Genomic DNA, 22,003 nt, shown 5'->3' with positions numbered 1-22,003 from the left:
CCCTTGAAGCCTACCATTGACTATGTACATACCCAGCGTGCAACAGAGCTGCAGGAGTTGTGACCCGTTTTTGTTGGTTATGTTGTCATAGTTGTGCCTAGGTGGGCATATGTGGGAGGGAATGCTCTCTCTCTCTCTCTCTCTCTCTCTCTCTCTCTCTCTCTCTCTCTCTCTCTCTCTCTCTCTCTCTCTCTCTCTCTCTCTCTCTCTCTCTCTCTCTCTCTCTCTCTCTCTCTCTCTCTCTCTCTCTCTCTCTCTCTCTCTCTCTCTCTCTCTCTCTCTCTCTCTCTCTCTCTCTCTCTCTCTCTCTCTCTCTCTCTCTCTCTCTCTCTCTCTCTCTCTCTCTCTCTCTCTCTCACCCTCTCTCTCTCTCATTATCTTTCTGTCCATCTATTGAACAAGGGAAGCTGTCCAGTTGTCAGCCACAGGTTTGGTAGGAGCTGGAGGAGATCTGAGTAGCAACCATGCACCTTGATGTGATTGTGGGTTAAAGGCAGTAGCATGGACTGCATGAGGATGTGGGCTTGTTTGTACGTGAACGCTTGTACTCGCCGCTTCAGGGAGGGCTTGTCAGTTGTCATCTCTGAGCAAATTAGCATGTTTATATTGTACCCTTCTGAATAAAGTCACTTTTCCTGAGGACAGGATCCTGAAATAAGGCCGGAATCTATTTATACTTTCCACATCCTTTCATATTTTGAACCGATTTATAGGCTTTGTTTGTGTTTGTGAGCATGTCTGTCTCCTGTCTTGCTATTCCTGCAGGTTGGCATTGACTTCACAGCATCTAATGGGAACCCTCGGGAGCCCTCCTCTCTTCACTACATCAATCCTCTGGGCAGCAACGAGTACCTGTCCGCCATCCTGGCTGTGGGCCAGATCATCCAGGACTATGACACGTGAGTCCCGTTATAGTAAACACGAATGACAGGACTCAATATGATCATATCACAGATACATAGAGTATCAGAGTTTTCACAATACCTCAGTCTTAAGTCACAAAAAGGTCCCTTCAACTCTTCTAATTATGTGTCTCCTCAGTCATATTCTTTATGTCACTTCAAAATATCAGATTGTGTGGGTAGGTTTAATTGTTTATGATAAAGTACCAACCCAAGTGTATTGCAACATTCCATAATGCAAAATTGTATGTTGAATTTTGATGAAGTAGCTCAACACTGCCAATCTGTTGCAATACTTCCTCAGTGACAAAATGTTTCCTGCTCTGGGATTTGGGGCTCAACTCCCTCCAGACTGGAAGGTAAGTGTATGTACTGTCTGTATGCGAGTGTGTGTCTTCACAGCACACTACATATGATAGAAGTAGAGCCAAAGGAGTGTTAAAGAGAAGAGGGCGACTGGAAGACAGTGCTATCACGGAGATGAAGAGTATGTATAATACATGCATAATCCAATGATTATACAACTGTCGTCCCATCTGGGTTGCCATGGCACTGCACTGATGTAAAGGACAAAGGGAAGAGGAGGATGAGCAACAGAAATAGACAGAATATTTAGCCCTGCTATCAGATACTGTATGGGAAGCATTTAGGGAGGTTTAACCCATCTGTGGTCTGAGAAAACGAGAGGAAGGAGAGAGCAAGAGGTTGAAAAAATGTGAATGAAGGGCACTGCAGGGATGGGAATGAAAGGGCACTGCAGGGATGGGAATGAAGGGCACTGCAGGGATGGGAATGAAAGGGGACTGCAGGGATGGGAATGAAAGGGCACTGCAGGGATGGGAATGAAAGGGCACTGCAGGGATGGGAATGAAAGGGCACTGCAGGGATGGGAATGAAAGGGCACTGCAGGGATGGGAATGAAAGGGCACTGCAGGGATGGGAATGAAAGGGCACTGCAGGGATGGGAATGAAAGGGCACTGCAGTGATGGGAATGAAAGGGCACTGCAGGGATGGGAATGAAAGGGCACTGCAGGGATGGGAATGAAAGGGCACTGCAGGGATGGGAATGAAAGGGCACTGCAGGGATGGGAATGAAAGGGCACTGCAGTGATGGGAATGAAAGGGCACTGCAGGGATGGGAATGAAAGGGCACTGCAGGGATGGGAATGAAAGGGCACTGCAGGGATGGGAATGAAAGGGCACTGCAGGGATGGGAATGAACGGGCACTGCAGGGATGGGAATGTATGTAATGGAATTGTCAAGATGGAAAGCTAAATAGAATAGATAAAGTGACAGAAACAGGGTTGGGGGAGGGGATAATTATACAATTTGATCACATACACAATTCATTACTTTTACCACCAGTTACAATTAAACAATGCAAATTCATATTTCTACTGCACCCGCATTCCTCTACTGTTCCTCTCACAGCCATTGGACATTCTGAATTTTCCATTTCTGCCCCTGAGTTTCTTTGTCTCCTGAACCTGCAGGTGTCTCATGAATTTGCCATCAACTTTGACCCGACCAATCCATTCTGCCAAGGTGAGCAACTACCATGTTATCTGTAACTCCTATTTAAAATCTTACTACAGGCTGTACTTACCAGAGTTGGTTTCTTGCTTTTTCAATGGAGTTGGACTTCTGTCTAATGTATTAGAGAAGTACCATACTAAAATCCTCTGCGTAGAGTCTGAGTTTGCTGTCAAGCATTTTCCATGACATGGTTTCCATGTGGGTTTCCTGTTCCCTGTGGCCAGGTGTGGAGGGGATTGCCCAGGCCTACTCTGCCTGCCTGCCTCATATCCGCTTCTACGGCCCAACCAACTTCTCCCCCATCATCACCCATGTGGCCCGCTTCGCCACCCAGGCCCTGCAACAGGAGACTGCTGCGGTAAGTGCTCGTTAGCACTATTAGGACCACTACTTTCATTGTTTCATTGTTTATCCATTTTCATTCTATTGAATGTGTCATTGTGCTGTTTAAGATGGCCATCCAAACTCATGTCATTAGTATGAGTCAACATTACCAGTTCTAAATGACATGTAAATCCACACACATTACCAATACTTATTTACTTTAGAGGTTGGTGCACTTTGTAGTAAACACGAGCACTGTTCCACTGCCAGAGTGGCCAGTTATGGTAGCACACAGGCTGACCATGTGATAGGTTTCCAACTGTAACCCAGAGCTCCTGAAGTCCCAGAACCGTTAAACATTCACACGGTTGGAAAGGTATTACCACTAAGTTCTTACATGATATCTTCTTGATCCGGGTTAGAGGTTTTTATAGAAAGATTACATTTCCATGGAAAACATACCCTCACCACAACTCAAAAGCCATATCTAACAATATGGAAAATAGCTGGAGTATTTACTACATAATCTACTCTACACGCACCCTATTCAAACACTTTTCACTCATCCCTGTTTTTACAACAGTAGTGCTCTGTACTCTACCGCTCATGCATAATGAGACATTACAGACTCCAGCTTATTGGTGGAGTCATCACAGTTACAATGAAAATAATTCAGCCCGTTGGACAGCTTTCCCTTTAAGAACAATTCTTTCCTGTGTCTCTCAGACTGGTCTGTTCCTCTCAGAGCTGCTCAGCATGCTGTAATCAGAAAATAATGAGTCCCCTTACTGCTTTTCTCATGGGCCTATCAGCAAGCTGTGTATGTGTGTTTTGTGTGTGTGTGTGTGTGTGTGTGTGTGTGTGTGTGTGTGTGTGTGTGTGTGTGTGTGTGTGTGTGTGTGTGTGTGTGTGTGTGTGTGTGTGTGTGTGTGTGTGTGTGTGTGTGTGTGTGTGTGTGTGTGTTTTGGACTCAGGGTATGTAAGATGGAGAGTTAAAGTTTAAAAAGGCTTCTGAAGTTTGTAATTTCCACTTGAATTTCCACTTTGAAATTTCACACTTGATTTTTGAAAAATGGATCAACCCCTACAAAAATGTCCATTAATTATAATCCACATAATAATTCACAATTCCTGTTGCTGCAGGATTATTTTCCTGCTGTAGCAAACTGGCTCAAATTAAGATCCTATATCTGTAGTTATTTATAGAAGGTGATTCAGTGAACAAATGCTCCCTCTTTTCACCTGTTGTTCATTGGTTTTAATGACTAATGAGGCGTGGCCTAGAGGTCTTTTTTCTTTGCAGTCCAACAGAATGGTCTCTCTGTCTCTGCTCTGTGACAGGAGAGGGATCTGACTCTTGAGAGAGATGCAGCACTGGATAATGTGACCGCAATGATGTGTCAGCAACTCTACACAAAAAAAGGTGCTATCTAGAATCAAAAAGCACTTTTGGGCTGCCCCGATAGGAGAACCATTTGAGGAACCCCTTTTGGTTCCAGATATTACCCATTTGGGCTCCACGTAGAACCCTTTCCACAGAGCATTCTACATGGAACCCAAATTAATTCTACCTGGAACCAAAAAGGGTTCTCCTATGAGGATAGCCGCAGAACCATTTTGGAACCCTTTTTTCTAAGTGTGTGAACAGCCTAGAATGAGACAGTTAACAAGTATTTTCCTCCAGGGAAGGAAGACAGACCAGGACAGAATGTCCCAATTAAAAATATAGATAACATTCTTATGCCCTGAAAATAGTGAAAATACAGTCCAGACCTCTCTTTGGACCTTCTGTTTCCTGGCTTCACATTCAGATGTACACATCATGTGGGTTTGGAGGGAGGAAGTAATAACTTATTATTAATTATTCTTTAGGCTCCTGTAAGCTTTTTGTCCCTAATTGCACCCTGTCACCCCAGAGAATATGAGTGAAACAAGAGAGAACTAGAGAGAGACCAAGGATCATTTTACTGCAATTTGCTGGTATATTTACTGTAAAAAAACAAGACAAATTAGTTATTGTGTTCACTTCTGTAGCTCAGTTGGTAGAGCATGGCGCTTGTAACGCCAGGGTAGTGGGTTCGATTCCCGGGACCACCCATACGTAGAATGTATGCACACATGACTGTAAGTCGCTTTGGTTAAAAGCGTCTGCTAAATGGCATATATTATTATTATATTACTTCACAAGGTTTAGGAAATGGAAGAGATAAATACCTTGATGTGTGTGCTCGTATGCACTCACAAATCACCTGCTAGGCACTGTAGATGTCTGTCCATGGGCTTGGAAAATGATTGTGGGTGTGTGTGTGTGTAGAAATCGGCTGAGGTAGCTGTGTCTGTCTCTGTCCCTTAGGTAATGATGTGCTAATGAGCAGGCCTGTTAAAGTACATTAAATGAGCAGACTTCACAGTGTCCACAGCAGGGGAGAGGGTGCTTTTATCAAACACAGGTCAGCTCTGGTGGCCCATCTGACGAGAAGCAGGCAAAAGCAAGGGGTCACAACAGCTAGCATATCTGAGGGACTGTGTTTGTGTGGGAGGAAGCTACTGACAAGACTACAGAGATTACTGGAGAGCAGTTAGTAAAGACAACAGCCAAGCCGTGTGTGTGTTGCTGTGTTTGTGAACTTGTCAACTTATACCTGTCTGTATGTCTCTGAGTGAGTAAAAGCACACATATTTTTGTGCATGTTGAGTGTGATTGAAACAGCGAATGTGTGCATGAGTGTGCTTCTGTATGAATGTAGAGTGTGTGTGTGCACGCACGCGTGCGTGCGTGCGTGCGTGCGTGTGAGAGAGAGAGAGAAGAGGATGAAAATAAGTCAGCCCCAGCTCTCTTCTTAGCCCCTGCTAAGTGTGAGGACGTTGGGGTGCTGTGACACATTGGCCCGCAGGGCTTGATGTCTCAGCATCACATCAACCATGCCAGAAGGCCAGGAGAGTTAATCCTGGCCTCCGAATGTGTGTATTCCACACTTTATGCCTCAATGTCTTTATTCCACACTTAAAGCAAAACCTAGCCAAGCAGTAATGGAGCTTTTCTCACCCAGAGGGACATGTTTGCGTGGTCTGTTAGTTAGCGCACTGGACACTGACAATGACCAGAGACGGAAAAAAAAAACAACATTATTTTATTAACATAGGTCTAGCCCTCCCATTTGGATGATTACCAGGGCATTTGATGTCAGTCAGATTTCTTTGTTTCCTTTTGAGAACAGAAAGCCGCAGTGGGTTGGAAGAGAGAGGCACAGTCGGGGGGGGGGCATGTTTGAAGTGCTCTACATAGAGATGAGCATGGAACGTGGGAACTGCTGAGGGTCTTGCGTCAGTAGGTTGTGTTTGGAGAAGCAGCTTGAGGCCCTCTCATCCTGCACAAGTGCTGCTCTCTCCGACCTGGCCATAATAAACCCACGGGACGAAATAGACCATAGCTGTACACTGACTCACTGACTCACACTAGACAATCAGACAGACATTGTTGCGTCCGTTGCTAGAAGGAGACCATGGTGCAGCGTGGTAGGCATACATTTTTTCTTTATTTTCAAATGACACCAAAAAACAACAAAACACGCAACGATCATAAAGCTCTGTAGCGCTAAACAACAACTATACAAAGACAAGATCCCATAACTGAAGGTGGGAAAAAGGGCTGCCTAAGTATGATCCCCAATCAGAAACAACGATAGACAGCTGCCTCTGATTGGGAACCATACCCGGCCAACAAAGAAATAGACAAACTAGAATGCCCACCCAAATCACACCCTGACCTAACCAAATAGAGAAATAAAAAGGCTCTCTAAGGTCAGGGCGTGACAGACATGCTGTTACTGCTTTTGGTTGCGCGCTGCGGTATGATTAAGAAATCTGTTGATCCCTTAAGACCAGAACAGCCTTTGACATTTGTGCTTGTGGGAGTGGGTCTTTTTGGGCTCCAGTCAGTTAATTCTCCAGGTCGTGTGTGATAATTCAGTGTGACTGTGCTGCTGTCTGCTCTCTAACCAGCCATACAGCTGGAAGAAGATTTCATTATGATGCCACACTGAGCAAATGTAAATCTCCATGCTAAATATGACTATCAGCAAACTGCAGCAAAAAGAACAGGAGACAGGGATTGCGTGACTATATAAATCCTCTTTCCCCCACCCTCCTGTTTTGCAGGAGCGGAATGGGATAGTATTAAAGCTCCTGCTTTCTCCTTCTCATCTTGTCTCTCATCTTCCCTCTCCCTGTGTACAACAATTTCTCCACCATGTAATGCAATCATCAGTAATCTGCCTGTGTTCTTCTAAGGTGTTTTGAGTTCATGTACATCAAAAGCTTTTAAATACATGTGTGTCTAAAATGAGGACATGGAGCTTTGACATTAATTGCCTTAATATTAAGGGCATGATTCAATCCGTATCGCGGACGATCTGCATACATATTTGAAGGTCATTTTCGATTGAGCCGACATTTGCAGCATTTACTGTGCATGCAGTCTACGCGAAAGACTTCAATCGAGTTATAACGAGGATCTTCTGCCATACTCCTGGGATAACTATTGAATCTAGCCCTAATTTGTTATTCCAGCACCAGTGTCACTTCGGAGATGTGGTTATACAGTAGCCATCATACTGATTTAATATATTTTGGCTAAATGTAATTTCTGTCTAAACAAACTTTTCTGCTCTGTCCCTACATGATTATATTCACCTTCAAGTCTCCTTCGCATCATCCCCGAAGCTTAAAAGAAAAATCCACAAAAAACTATATCTATATATTTTTTTCATTAGTCCACATGTAACAGTATAACTTTAGACCGTCCCCTCACCCATACCCGGGTGCGAACCAGGGACCCTCTGCACACATCAACAACAGTCACCCACGAAGCATCGTTACCCATCGCTCCACAAAAGCCGCAGCACAGATAATAAAGTCCCAGAATGTTTTGCATGTCAGCAGTCAAGTTTTCATGATGTGGCAAGTGACACTTTGCTTCTTGAAAATCCCATATCTTGAAAACTTGACTGCTGACATGCAAAACATTATGGGACTGTACCAACAGTAGACTAATAAAATAAAATAAATCAAAAAATATGTTTTGAGTCGATTTGTCTATGAATCACCCCTTCTCTCCACCCATCTCTCTCTTTCTCCCCCTGCAGCAATACTTCACTCTGCTGATCATCACAGATGGGGTGATCAGTGACATGGATGAGACCCGCCACGCCATTGTTCAGGCAGCCAAACTCCCCATGTCAATCATCATTATTGGAGTGGGCAATGCAGACTTTGCTGCCATGGAGTTTCTGGATGGGGACAGCAGCGTGTTACGCTCTTACACAGGAGAGGAGGCAGTCAGAGACATCGTGCAGTTTGTTCCCTTCAGGGACTTCCGAAATGTGAGTGTCTCACATGTTTAATAGGGTGAAACTAAAGGATTGTATAAATTCCCACATTCTGACTGTACCCACAGTGTAGCCGTGCTTCACCACATGGTAGTTAAAAAGGTCTCTTATCTGTCCACTCTGTCCGCATTGTGACCAGTTATTCTGGTCCCTCCCTGTATGAAAAGTATTTGACAGATATTCTTTCAAAATAATATTTATTTAAAGACACATATTGATGCCATATGTCAATGGCATCACCTGTCAATGATTGTTAGATGGTGGGATAATCGTCATTTAAATGGTGAAACTGTCCAGATCTGTCTACACTTGTAAGCTATCCAGACATCTGCGTGTCTGACTATTCCGGAGGTGGTCAGGAAGACCTGATCCCAATCAGATCACATACAATCTTTTAATTGTCTAGACTTGTCTAAAAATGTGGGTACAATCAGAATGTGGACAAGATCAGGAAAAAAAGGACTGTTATATCCCTATGTTAAAACCACGACAGGTTGTTGTTGCTAGACAAATTAGAGATGATGCTTGCTGTAATGGATTTATTTCAATCACACATGTAAACAACATTGGGAGTGGGTGTGGGAGTGGGCAATCTGTAGCTTCAGTCCATCTGCAGGAAATGAAAAAATCTTTAATACAGACAGAGTATATGGAATGATCCAGTAAAAAGGTTTACTTCCCAAAACGTTTACTGGATGAAAGTTGATTCGAATGCATTATTATTTTAAAATCATTGACATTTAGAGATCTCTAATGTGACTTTTATTTTCCTGTCATGTTCTCACAGGCTCCAAAGGAAACTTTAGCCAAATCAGTATTGGCTGAGCTGCCGCAACAGGTCACACAGTATTTCAAACAGAGGAACCTGTCGCCTACCAACACAGCATTGGAGTGAAAGCCCAAGGCCTTGGTTAATCATGCATGTTGCAAATATCTACTCACTGTTTACAAAAAACAATGTGCATGAAAAGTTTTTTTTTTCATATGTATTTACATCTTAAAGTAAGACTTTGTGGAGGAGGAAAATGTGTCAAAGAACACTACTTTGCAGTCCCCTGAAAGGAAAGGGAATTTTAGAAATGTCTATACTGTATACTGAATGTAAATTTATACAATATTCTATGTTTTGAAAAGGAAATGTTTATGAAAAGTTCTTATGTAATTTTTATGCATAGAATTGTAATTTGTTGTACTTGTACCTTGAAGGTGTTGTAATTGATTTTATAAAGTTCACCATGTATTTATGTTACCACTCAGGTAAATAAACTTACATAAATGTCACTGTGCAGTGCACTGTGTTTGACTGGAACATAATGTCGAGCCAACATAATGGCCATGTTCCAGAGAAATTGTAATATGTGACTGACTAATCTACAAATAATAGTAGTAGTTATTTATGATGCAAGGTTATTTGTCGATTATTCAGCCTTGATTCATCTTTAAAGATAGAGGACTTTAGTGGCCAAAAAAAGAGCCAGTTTTAGAATGGGCAGCACCATTGAGGACATTCACCATTTTGAAGTAGTCAACTGGATGGGACTATGGGTTAAAGAAGGATCAAATGATACCATCCTCATCATCAGGAAGGATCAGATAATAAATTATACTTGTGAGGAAACATTCCATAACTGCAGGTGGCAGTAAATCATCAACATTGGCTTTATACCTGTTCAAACGGAACATTACAGGTGGCACTATGCACTCTTTCAGTTTCTTTGCCAACTCATAGAAGTAGTAGAGAAAATTGACTATTTCAAAAATAGAGATGGCCTCAATAACGCTGCCCATGCTCTCATAGACGCCATAAAGGGACACACACAATGATGCGATGTCTTTCGAAGTCTACGAATGAATACATTCTGGTCTAGTTCCTGCCCGATTAGATGCGCAGGTGTTGAGTTGCATCAACCAATGGCATATTCAAGAGCATCAAAACCGTGATGAATCATGGGTAAATTGTGACTGACTGATCTACAAATATTGGGTGTGTTCGAGCAGTAAGGCTAATGAAGGTGACTGTAGACGTAATTCAGCGAGGTCCATCTGCGACAGTCGAAAGTCTCGACACTTTAGTGGTTTTCCAACAGATCAGTGTTGATCTGAGCCTTGCTTTTTTGTCTTTATAAATGTCAAAATAAATGTTTCTGTACCCCCATAGCACACGCTCACAAAGTGAAACCATAACGTGTGTACAATTAATTGGTTCGAGAGCGGTCTCAAATATCAATTTCAATTGTATTCCCTTGTAGCTTTAGAATTGCTGCAAAGTTGGTTCCTGTTCAGTCAAGTCTTTGGTCATATTTGCGTGGGTTAACCAAAAACACCCTAATGATTGGTTGACAAATAGTGCCTCCCACAATGCAGGCGATGAATGCATGGTGCAGTTGGTGAGAAGCAACTGCAGCAACTTGAAGGTGATTTTTATCAGAAACTGGTTGACCTTTGATCATGTTTTTTGTAAAGTTCATGCAGTTGACATGTAAGCGCAAGTCTGACAATGTTTTACCCATAATGCAACACACTTTGAAAGGACTAGACAAAATTGATCCAGGCACATTCAACATTAGAGCAAACTTTAAATGCGAGTCGAGACTGACTGATTTACAAATCACCTGCATTATAACTACTCAGTGTTATTTGTAGATCAGTCCGTCAGTCACAATTTTCCCATGATTCATCACAATTTTGATGCTCTAGTCTAAAACCTGGCCAGGTGATTTGTAGAAGTCAGGGCACGTTCCCTCTGCCCAGGGGTTAGGGATTTTTGTATCAGCTAACCACATCATAGGGGGGCTCCACAGCTAAGGTGACGCAACAACCAATGGTTGCCTGTCATGTCAACAACTGTGTCATCGACTGACAAAGTTCTATAACATATGTGGTTATGGCAGATTCAAAATAACTGGGAACTCTCTGACTTCCGACTTCAATGTGTTCAAGAATTGGAAATGGGGGGAAAAAAACAAGCTCCAACTGGGAGAAATCGAACGTCATCCAACTCGGAAACTCCGAGTTTCCAAACTGAAGATTACTGACTTCATGATTTGATCTTGATTTTTTCAGAGTTCCCAGCACCATTAGCTAATACTTATCATACCTGTCCAGGCGTTGTAAGATCTGTCAGGCGTCAGCAATGTCTAAGTACAGAAACACGCCCTATATGTTATGCACTCTGGTGCCCAACAGCAGTCAATGATGTGGCGCGCTTGGTTGATGCATGCAAGTCTGAGCAGGGGAACGTGACCTGTCTCGACTTTAAAGTCAACTGCAACGTTGAATGCGCCAAATGGTTGCGTGCCTGGTTAGCAGATATAACATACTGTACCTATCCATGCATTGTAAGATCTGGCATGCATCTGCAATGTAGACAGGCAGGAACTCAACCTCTGCTTCACCAGAAAACCCAGAGCCGAAAATGTTAGAAAGTTTGGAACAATCAGTATACATTTAACCCTGGATGTGCCAGATTAAATTCATTTCAACTTTATCAAATTGAATGTGTATGCTGTACAAACAAGGCTTCTTTCAGAGTGCCCTGAGAAATATAGCCCTACACTTAGATTTCTTAGCACCACTTATTTTTCATTTTTCACAACTAATCGGTTACAAGTGAATGAGTACAAACAGACACAGAAGTCAATTCCAATTTACTCAAACTGTATTTCGTTCCAGTTATCTTCATTCATGCACTCACATACACCAACTCTTTCAACCTGTACTCAGGGGTAGACGTAACATAGTAAACAAACATCCGGGACACTCAAATTAGTATGTTAGGTATGTATTCATTTGTGGATATCCATCATCCATCTCGTATGATATGTTCCGAATTACAATCTGTGATAGGTTTCGAATTGCAATTTGTACAATGTTACAAATTCCAATTTGATGTGGTTAATGTTAGCTAGGTGGCTAACATCAGCTAGGGTAGGGGTTAAGGTTAGGAATTAGAAAAAAAGTAGTTGTAAATTACCTAAAATGCTCAAGTTGTCCGTGATGAGATTCGAACAGGCAACCTTTGGGTTGCTAGACATTGACATTATACACCCACTCATCCACCCTCCTTTAGTTTGTCTTATTTAACCACATCAAATGTAACATATACTAATTTGAGTGTCGCAGATTTTAGTTTACTATGTTACTATGTCTAGGAGACCAGGCTGACTCTTTACACCAAATAAACAAAGAAAACAGAAAAACGTTTTATTTTCTTCTACCCAAGCCTTGATCATCCCATGATGAAAGCCACATTTTCATGGAGAGAAAGAAATCCATTAAAATCCAGCATTATTCGCACTGACACAAACAAAAAAAACTAAAAGGAAAAGCATTTCCATATACATTGCGTGTGAGACTAAGCTCTGGCTCGCTTTCTTGATGTTGTCTAAGGTATGAATGTGACGTGACAGTCTAGCAGTCTTGTCCTTGATCCACAGCTGTCAGTCACTGTTTCCTTGGCCAATAGCAGAGCTGCAGCCACAGGGGGATGTCATCAGGTTAGGCTGCCAGGGATTTAAACTGTGTGAGATGTCATATTGGGAGGAAGGGGGAGGTGTCATGTTTGAATGCACAACACCTAAATCACAATGCCATTGAAGTTCATTTAACAGGTTTTAATTAATATTTAGTGATTATGAAGAAATCCTAAACTATACCACTCTGGGCTGGAAAAAACTTGATGGAAACGCTGCTAATGACTTAGAATAACAGTAACTCATACAGCTGTGAAAGCAATGGTGTCGGCAGCCCGTCTGTGTGAATGAGTGTGTGTGTGTGTAAGCGTATGAGTGTGTCTGCATATTGGTGTGTGTCTATCTGCAGACTCTATGTCTTTATGGGAAAGATGCTCCTGTCCACGCTACCTTCGCTGTCGCTGCTGGACTCCGAGTCGCTGCTGCCGGAGTAGGCTCCCATGCCCGGCAGAATGCCCACACACACGGCGGCCGATGGAAGGTGGAGAACACCGGTCTTTACTGTGGAGCCCTGCTCAACCACACCTCTGCCCGCCTCCTGCTCTGAGAGCACAACACACTGCCAGTCACACTTACCGATGTCGGTGAAGTCATACGTGTGAGATAGAAGAGTATGTGTTATAAGAGCACTCAATTGTGAAATGACGAGCAGCTGCTACACTATAAGAAGGTCTCAGCCCACCTGTCCGGCCCCCATTCCCTGCTGCAGACTCCTCAACCTTCTGTTTCTTGCTATTGTCTGAGGACTGTGAAGAGCTGCAGGAGAAAGGAGTCAACAGAAAGACTAGAGACATGCAGATTAATTCACTTTTTCCCCCACTCTCAACCAACTCCACCACTCCCCTATAATTGTGTTAAATCCTCCAACACTATATCCATATTATTTGAAAACTGTGACCTAGGTCTAAAAGTACTGTGGCCACTGGCCTCACCTGCGTCGCTTGAACGCCCCAGCCAACAGGTGTGCCTGGGACAGGTGACTAGTCTTGACCTCTGCTGGTTTAGGACCCGCCCTCCTCTCGGGCTCCTTCCGAATCTCACTAGATGCCAGTTTTTTCAGAGCACTGTGAGATCCCGGAGTTAAGGAGAGGAAATGGAAAATAACTCAGACGTGCAGATCCTAGATGTGATAATTAACTGCTGATAGGAGTGATGGGGCCACCAGGTGACTCACAATTAATTCACATCTCACAATCACTTCTGAGCAGGGAATTGCCCACTGGGCTAGCACTGACTGTCAGAATAGATTTTCCAACAATGTTTGACTGCGTGAATACAGGAAAATAAGTGGTACACACTCGAATCGCATTCGGGGTTGATCTAGCCACAGTCCAGGTGTGTCCTCATAAATCCAGCCTGTTCTTTCCACTTACTAGTCTGTGGGCCTCCACCAACGCCCTGAAAAAGTGACACACTCTGAAGTTAAAAACAACCCTGTGACAAGGTGCGAAAACTAGCGTAACTAGGCTAAATCAAAATATTACAATAGGATCTGGTTGATGGTTCTCTGCAGTAAGAACTTCAAACTGTCTCCCATCAGCGTAAAAGCCAGCCCTCAGTAGGATTTGGTTGCCATGACAATGCATCCTCTTCCATCTGCAGACAAACCTGGTCGTCAGTAGAAAGAGGGAACATTTATCTTCCCCCTTACACAATAGCATATTTGTCTGATTTGCTCCATGCATCATGATTGTACATGACAGCCTGATTGAGAAAGATTAAGAGAAATGCAGGCTATCAAGTCAGTCACTTTATAAACTATGGCTGAATTTAGAATGAATCACCACAGGACCGTGGCTCTGAGCAGTGCAGAGATATGTGGCGTGAGAGCAGCATTGCATTCATTAACATACGTTCATATCAGTTAAGTGGACATACAAAGCATACAGCACACTTTAAAATAGATCAATTAAAACCACTACATGTTAAGAGAAAAGAGATCATGCTTTTTTCATTCATAAAATTGCGTGGTAAAAGTGTTCGTGCTGAGGATCAAACCATTAACGTTCGGGTTGGAAAGGTCGGCAAGGAACAGTGTCAGAGCAGGAATGGCTAATCGTCTCTTCACTGTGAGGTTATCATGATTATATGCCAAATCAAGTCATCACTAATTACCTGCCCGTCACCGTCTACGCACCCTTAAACTGTAATCTTACCCATACATTTTTTGATCTAATGGTTTCTCGGCATGTAGAATGTGGTTCTCTGCGTTTGAGGCTGTACAGTATGTCATGTTTGAGAGTAGGAGCACTAACAAGGTGGAAGAGCACTCGTTGTGACCAGAGTACGTGAGCGGAGCGAGCCCAATTTTACTGTAGCGTGGAGCGTCGGCCTTCTCGCCTGCTCCAATTTCGCTCCAGTAGCACTCACTCCACAAGCTCAGGGCATGCCGTCGCTAAATATTTTAATAAAGAAACAAAACACACAGGTGAAAAATCAAGGTGACTTACAAAGATGAGGACCAAGAGCAAGAGAGGGAGTGTGGTGATCTAGTGTCCACAACTAAACTATCATTGTGGAATCTGAAAAGACACGTATCCCTAAAGCATGATGGTTGTACTTACTACGTGCACATACGAAAATAATTGAACGTGGTGTTTAGATAAGAGTGTCATTGTAGCAAATTATTTATAAACTAAAAACCTGATTTTTTAAAATGTTTCGTTCATTTTTGTTCTATTAGCTATACAATAGGCTATAATTGATTTGGCCGAATAGGCCGGGCATATTCCCACGCTCAAGGAGCTTTCCATTTTGATTGGGTTATTTTGCCTAAAAACCTTTAGGCCTACCTACAGAAAAATTGTGTTTCTAAAAATGTATTCAAGGGCACTAAATTTAAATGTAATTCTAAGTAAGGCACAGCCTATATGCACCGTTGATAGAATATAATGATTAAATACATTTATAAATGTGAATTTCTTTGTAGGCTACAGCCTTGAAATAATATAGACTAAATCATTCCTTTTCGTTACTTCTTGGGCACTGTCTGGCTCCTGAACTATTTAGTGTTTATATGCAGTTTAATATGACATGAAGCCATTTTTACATTACATTCACCTTTTCATGTTTACTCATATCATATGGTTTGGTTTCAAAACATCAAAACCAAATGGTCGGTCCAGGTAGTCACAACAATAGATGGCTGGTTAAATTGTGATTTTAATGAATGGAGTGAATTTGGAGCAGCAGTTTATTTTCTGTGAGCGCAGAGCAGTTTTTAGCGGAGAGGTTGGAAAGGACGTGGAGTGCCGAAGCGGTGAGCAGGATTTCCAACCACTCAACTCCACTTGCATGCTCTGGTACTGACCTGAAGCCTGTAGACTGACTGCCTCTTCCTGTCCATCAGATGAGAGTGGTAGTAAAGGGGTAAGACGTGCCTAATCTACTGTCAAGAGAGCAAAAAACTCAACCCCACCAAAATATTGTGACAGAGAAAAAGAGCGAGAAACACAGGGAGTATGAGAGTAGTTAGCTCTCACATTCGGCTCTGACACATAGATCCATTATTTGTGTGACTCATGTCTACTGAATGTTACCGTACTGACAGAAAAAAAAACAGCAATAAAATGAAATGAAAATGGATACACCGTGTTTTTGCTCTCTGTGTGTATGTGTGTGTGTTAAAGAGAGAAGCTTAGAATTATGGGGAGGGAGTATACAGCCGAAACTGAAAGGATATTCTGTATTCTTTTAGTTCATGCAGCTCCTCGTCTCTGCGTTGCTTTTCCACCAGGCTCTGTTGCCTGGAGACCTCATCCAAGAAGTGAGACTCATCCTCATCCAGGCCTTTGACCATGTTCTCTGTGGTGAGAAGACAATTTCCATGGAAAACATGTCTAAGAACTGTAGTACCAATACAATATTACTATCTGATCATTTCAACTTAAGGCCATGGGATTTGGAGAAGGGTTATTACATACACAAAACAACACGCTATCTATTTTCCTTAAATATCCTTGCTGAAAGAGCATATAGCTTTACAAGACACATATGGCCACCAGGGTGACTGCTAATTGTAGGCTGGTCAACAGAGAAACAGAAAAGCTGCTATGCCAGGCAGAAGGCTCCCCTCATTCCCAAGACAAGGTCATAATCTCCTCCTGCTCCTCTTCTGATACATTACATAGTTCCATCTGTTCACACAAACAGGTTCATAATATAAAAATGTACACACTTCCAGAGTAAGAAATACTTTGTACTCAACAGGTCCAGAGTATGACTATCCATTCCATTGATGCAAGAGTTTAATCTGAGCTATCCAATGTGAAGTCCCAGAATGTGATAGGGTCTGTTGCAGGGAAAGTGGAGAGGGACTAAAATAAATGAGAGCGGGACCCTTACTGAATTTAAACTGCTCATCGTATTCCTCTTGCTTCTTGTCCTTCTGCTCCTGTAGCCGCTCAAACAGTGAACGCCCATCATACTCTTCCTCGGGAGCCTCTGTGTTAGGGAGACAGCACAATCACACAGAAACCAAAGCTATGCAGATGCTTAGAGGAGACAAGTGCACAGGCATGATGAAAGATATTGCTTGTGTATGTGTACATTCTGGGAGGTAGAGTGGAGTGGCAGATGGCTTACTCTCTGGGTCCTCTGGCTGCCTAACTTTTTCCCATTCTTCCTGTCTTTGCTTCCTTTTCTCCTCGATCTCGGTCTCTGACACAAATTTCCGACTGAGGTCGACACCCCCGGCCGCTGGCACTGCCATCTCACACCTTGAAAAGGGTACATGCACAAACCTGAGCTCAAACAGTAGCATCCACAATAGACTAACAGAAAAACACGTTATATACCTGTAAGAGCAAAGTTGTTAGAGGGGAAATCAGCAGTTTAAATGATAAAAGCATTCCAGGCCCGTTTCAGCAAAAAGCTGAGGGCTGGAGAAATGCAACCACTCAAATTCATAGACCGAGCTATGGTTGCACTGACATCCATGATATCAAAATTATAGCTTTAAACATGTTTTGAGGCTATATGGTGTTTGTTTGCATTTACAAACCTGGTTATATTTCGGGTTCTTTATTTTACCAGGTAAGTTGACTGAGAACACATTCTAATTTACAGAAACTACCTGGGGAATAGTTACAGGGGAGATGAATGACCCAATTGGAAGCTAGCAATGATTAGGTGGCCATGATAATCAGATTGGGAATTTAGCCAGAACACTGCAGTTAACACCCCTATTCTTACAATAAGTGCCATGGGATCTTCACTGACCGCAGTCAGGAAACCCGTTTAACGTCGCACCCAAAAGACGGCACCCTACACAGGGCAATGTCCCCCGTCACTGCCCTGGGGCATGGGAATATTTGATTTTAGACCAGAGGAAAGAGTGCCTACTGGCCTTCCAACACCACTTCCAGCAGCATCTGGTCTCCATCCATGGACTGACCAGGACCAACACTGCTTAGCTTTAGAGGCAAGGTAGCAGTGGGATGCAGGGTGGTACCACCACTGGATTCTGATGGGTTAAGACAGTTGAACGAAGCACGAGGCATTTATAAGTTATATTCTTCAAGAATTAATGGGTACATGTCATTAAATGATGAGTCAAAAAAATGTAACAACTGCAGATTTCCCTTCTAAAGTTCATCAAACTGATGCTTTTTGGATCCATCAAAATAGAGACATTGAGAACTTACTTTGCTTGCCTCAACTCGAAGTAGACCAGACACCAAGTCAAGAAATCATCTGTTGGATAGATAATAAAATAATTCAGGACAGTGTGCTTAAAGGAGAAATTTAGACATAAGATGAACAATTAGAGTACATAGAGTAGACCTGGGTTTCTCAAACTCAGTGCATGTTTTGGTTTTTGCCCTAGCACTACACAGCTGGTTCAAATAATCAAAGCTTGACGATGAGTTAGTTATTTGAATCAGCTGTGTAGTACTAGGGCAAAAAACAAAATGTCCACCCAGGGGGTCCTAGGATCAAGTCTGTTACCACAGTTCGTAACAGTCATTGGTTATCACCTATTTATAATTTATGAGGCTACGCCTCCCTCTAGTGGTCGACTCAAGAAATGTGTAGTGTAGCCATTTACTGTATGGTTTCCCAAACTCGGTCCTAGGGCCCCCTGGGTGGACATTTTGGTTTTTGCCCTAGTACTACACAGCTGATTCAAATAACTAACTCGTCGTAAAGAGTTGATTATTTTAACCAGCTGTGTAGTACTAGGGCAAAAACCAAAACGTGCATAGTTAGGGAAACCCTGGTCAACTGCACGCTAGCTGTCATTATATTTGAGCTAGCGTCGACCAAGTGAAGTAAGGGTTGTCTTTAAGGTTGATATTCTATTTTTGTAACTTCCGTTTCAATATAGGTAGCTGCTATCTATGGGGGAACCTACTAAACTATTAGTTAGGCCTACATATTATTGCCGACTAGGTTTCTTTTATCCAACAAAACTCAACGATTTAAGATGTGGGCGGACTAGTGATCCTACGTCACAACTTTAAGTTATCAAAAACGACTGATTTCAGCATCCAGCGAATAGCACGCAATTACACAGAACAATGTCGTGTGTAACTGGACCCTTTTTTGGGTGCTGAAATCAGTCTGGGTTTTTTTATAACTCCATCGTAAATCTTGGCGTTGAGTTTAAATCGGCTCCATACTCTCATAACTGATCAGTTTATTAGCTACGGGCTCATAAAATTGATTAGCTAACCAATAAGAACGGATTTCGAATAGAAATGTAGAGGATAACCTTAGCTAGCTAAGACAGCTATCTTGCTAAATACATTGTGTAGCTGCGAGCCGTCTCGCTAGGAAACTAGTTCATTGCCAACACATACTGCACGCAGCTCGTTGCAAAATAATGGTTCAATACTGCGTCTATAATGTAAAATATATATCTGCGTTAGAAAATGATTACAATTATTCATAAATGAATCAATGATCGTACATTTTGGATTACAAATGTAATATTTAACAACAACACAGCAAGCTAGGACACTTTTACCTAATCCACGGAGCCACGTGTCCCAGTAAATAGGTTCCGCATAGTTTATGAAGAAACAATATAGTTCCCACTTGTGCATCGGCCTGAATAATGTAGCAATCTATGTAAATAAATACGTATAAACTTCCACTGTGTCTTCAAGATTGTATGGAAGATTATTTTTGTAAATCCAGTAATCGAGCCATAATGTTATACATTATCAGTCAATAACTCTGCGTGTATACTGAGCTACATCTGAATGGCTCTGGTTGAATTCTCGCACATACTTTATTTTTTAAAAATCGGCTAACTGTATAACAATCTAATTTGCAACTGCAGATTAGAAATCCTAAATTATAAATGTATAATTTACTGGTTGCAGAACGATTCTGGATGATTGAGAAAACTTCCATAGACATCACTCCATCCAATTACCGCCATATTTTTGAATTCAGTTTAGATATTCGGATTCGGTCTCTTCAACGGAAAGTTTTATGATGATTAGAGTGATAGATCCAGAATAAAATGACGATAGAGAACAAGGTAAACCGTTTATTTAATCAACTCGGTTTCAAAAAGTGACTTTATGTTGTTTTCAATGGGTGAATATTACGCGTTTGCGGCTAAGGGACCGTCTTAAAAGTGCAATCAGCAGAAACTGGTGTTTTCAGAAAGCCTACGTTTTTTTTTATTTCAAATGAGAAATCTAGAGATCTTAAACCAAATGTGTTTGTTCCCCACGACAATTACATTTGGACATTTATATATATTTTTTATGGATTTTATGTATATAAAAAAACATGAATAGGCCTAAAATACCACAGGGTAGCCTAGTGGTTAGAGTGTTGAACTAGTAACTGAAAAGTTGCAAGTTCATATCCCTGAGCTGACAAGTTACAAATCTGTCATTCTGCCCCTAAACAGGCAGTTAGCCCACTGTTCCTAGGCTGTCATTGAAAATAAGAATGTGTTCTTAACTGACTTGCCTAGTAAAATAAATGTTTTTAAAAATTCTCAGTCTTATGCAACCTAGTATATGTAGCCTACTTACATAACAGAGCTAAAATCACGTGTAGCAAAGTCGCAGATATGCCTTATCCATGATACACCCATTAGAATTCCCATTTGAAATGTTTTATATTTTCAGATCCACTTAACTCTAACCCATTCATAGACGCTAACTACCTTTTAGCGGCTATTGGCGATAGTATCTTCGGACCGGGGGAGTTTTGTTAAGAGCCCCGACACTTGTTTTCCGAACGTTAAACCGCATCGCTTGTGGTACGGTTTTGGAAACATAAGGAAGGTATCTTTTATATCAGAGAGAAATAGTAAAAAAAAAAGTTGAATTACGACACACCTTTATAGGGTTCCCACACAGCCACACTTCCATGTTACAGCGCTTGTTCACAGAAAACAGACAAAGGACAGAGGAGTACCTGTGCTAATTAGCTATTTGCGTCTCCGAACAACTGTGTAAACGGAAGACGGACGCCACAAACGTGTTGTCACTGAAAAATACTGTTGGCTGCAACTGTTTAAACCGGTTAAAACAGTGTACAGTATATTTAGCTTTTTTTGATTGTTTTGATGTGATATGAAAATAGAGGGCTTTATGTTTCTAGAACCGTACAGCAATTGAGAATCAATTCACATTTAGATGGAGTATTTGGCCGTTTTGGTTGCCAGAGCCAATTTGCCTCTAAACAGATCATGTAAGGAGTAAGGTTAGGCTTTAAGTCCATTATTGGGCCCATTTAACTCAAGCCCTTTCTGACCAATTTGAGGGCATCCAGAAGCGTGCTTGCTGAATCATCCTCGGCATGGAATGTCCTGGATACAACAATGCTCTAACTTCACTATCATTGCCCTCACTTAATGAAGAGGGAAACTGTGCCTTGACTTCCAGGCAGGTCACCTGTGATACAAGTCAGTATTTGACTTCCATCCATGTCGAAATGTGACGTTTGAGAAACATGGATGAACGTCTAATTCTGATGTGAAACTTTGAGAGCTTGTAGCAGGCAGACTTTTCTGTCTCACTGATCAAGTTCCCCTTCAGAGACTGGTTACCTGCCTGCCGAGGACAAGTGTCAAGCAGATTCTGCCACAGTACACATCTGCTCTCAATTCTGCAGCCCAGGAGTTCATGTCTGAGAGATATAAACAAAAGTTGCCTATTCCCTACCTATGCACATTTTTATTTGATTTATTTATTTAACCTTTATTTAACTAGGCAAGTTAGTTAAGAATACATTCTTATTTACAGGCCAAGGACTCCTGGCCTGTGGAATTACGAGCAGGTGTGTACTGCCGTAGGATCTGCTTGACACTTGGCCTCGGCAGGCAGGTAACCAGTCTCTGAAGGGGCACTTGAACAGTGAGACAGAAAAATCTGCCTGCTACAAATGAATACACAACACTCCTGAAT

At 42.1% G+C, this 22,003-nt stretch overlaps 2 protein-coding genes across 3 annotated transcripts in view; one reads left to right on the top strand and one right to left on the bottom strand.

Moving 5' to 3' along the window:
* The window catches only part of LOC118396656 (copine-2-like), a 29,300-nt gene extending 19,868 nt beyond the window's left edge, over positions 1 to 9,432 (top strand). For both annotated transcript variants that reach the window (XM_035790970.2, XM_035790969.2), the window contains 6 exons: positions 766 to 899; positions 1,207 to 1,261; positions 2,398 to 2,449; positions 2,665 to 2,798; positions 7,909 to 8,145; positions 8,939 to 9,432. In XM_035790970.2, the coding sequence (XP_035646863.1) occupies positions 766 to 899; positions 1,207 to 1,261; positions 2,398 to 2,449; positions 2,665 to 2,798; positions 7,909 to 8,145; positions 8,939 to 9,046 (720 nt within the window). In that variant the 3' untranslated portion in view covers positions 9,047 to 9,432. The remainder of the gene's footprint in view (positions 1 to 765; positions 900 to 1,206; positions 1,262 to 2,397; positions 2,450 to 2,664; positions 2,799 to 7,908; positions 8,146 to 8,938) is intronic.
* Positions 9,433 to 11,787: 2,355 nt separating this feature from the next.
* On the bottom strand, positions 11,788 to 19,692 carry psme3ip1 (proteasome activator subunit 3 interacting protein 1). The gene is made up of 9 exons (XM_035790971.1): positions 19,594 to 19,692; positions 18,269 to 18,317; positions 17,208 to 17,341; positions 16,968 to 17,066; positions 16,306 to 16,427; positions 13,556 to 13,689; positions 13,306 to 13,379; positions 13,014 to 13,166; positions 11,788 to 12,669 (listed from the first exon to the last, which is right to left on the bottom strand). The coding sequence occupies exons 1-9, from the start codon at positions 19,670 to 19,672 to the stop codon at positions 12,665 to 12,667; spliced, it is 849 nt and encodes a 282-aa protein (XP_035646864.1). The 5' UTR covers positions 19,673 to 19,692; the 3' UTR covers positions 11,788 to 12,664.
* Between the last annotated feature and the right edge of the window lie 2,311 nt (positions 19,693 to 22,003).

Source organism: Oncorhynchus keta, chromosome 17 (assembly GCF_023373465.1).
Source record: "Oncorhynchus keta strain PuntledgeMale-10-30-2019 chromosome 17, Oket_V2, whole genome shotgun sequence".
Lineage (NCBI taxonomy): Eukaryota > Metazoa > Chordata > Actinopteri > Salmoniformes > Salmonidae > Oncorhynchus > Oncorhynchus keta.
This window is presented reverse-complemented; position numbering and strand designations above follow the sequence as displayed.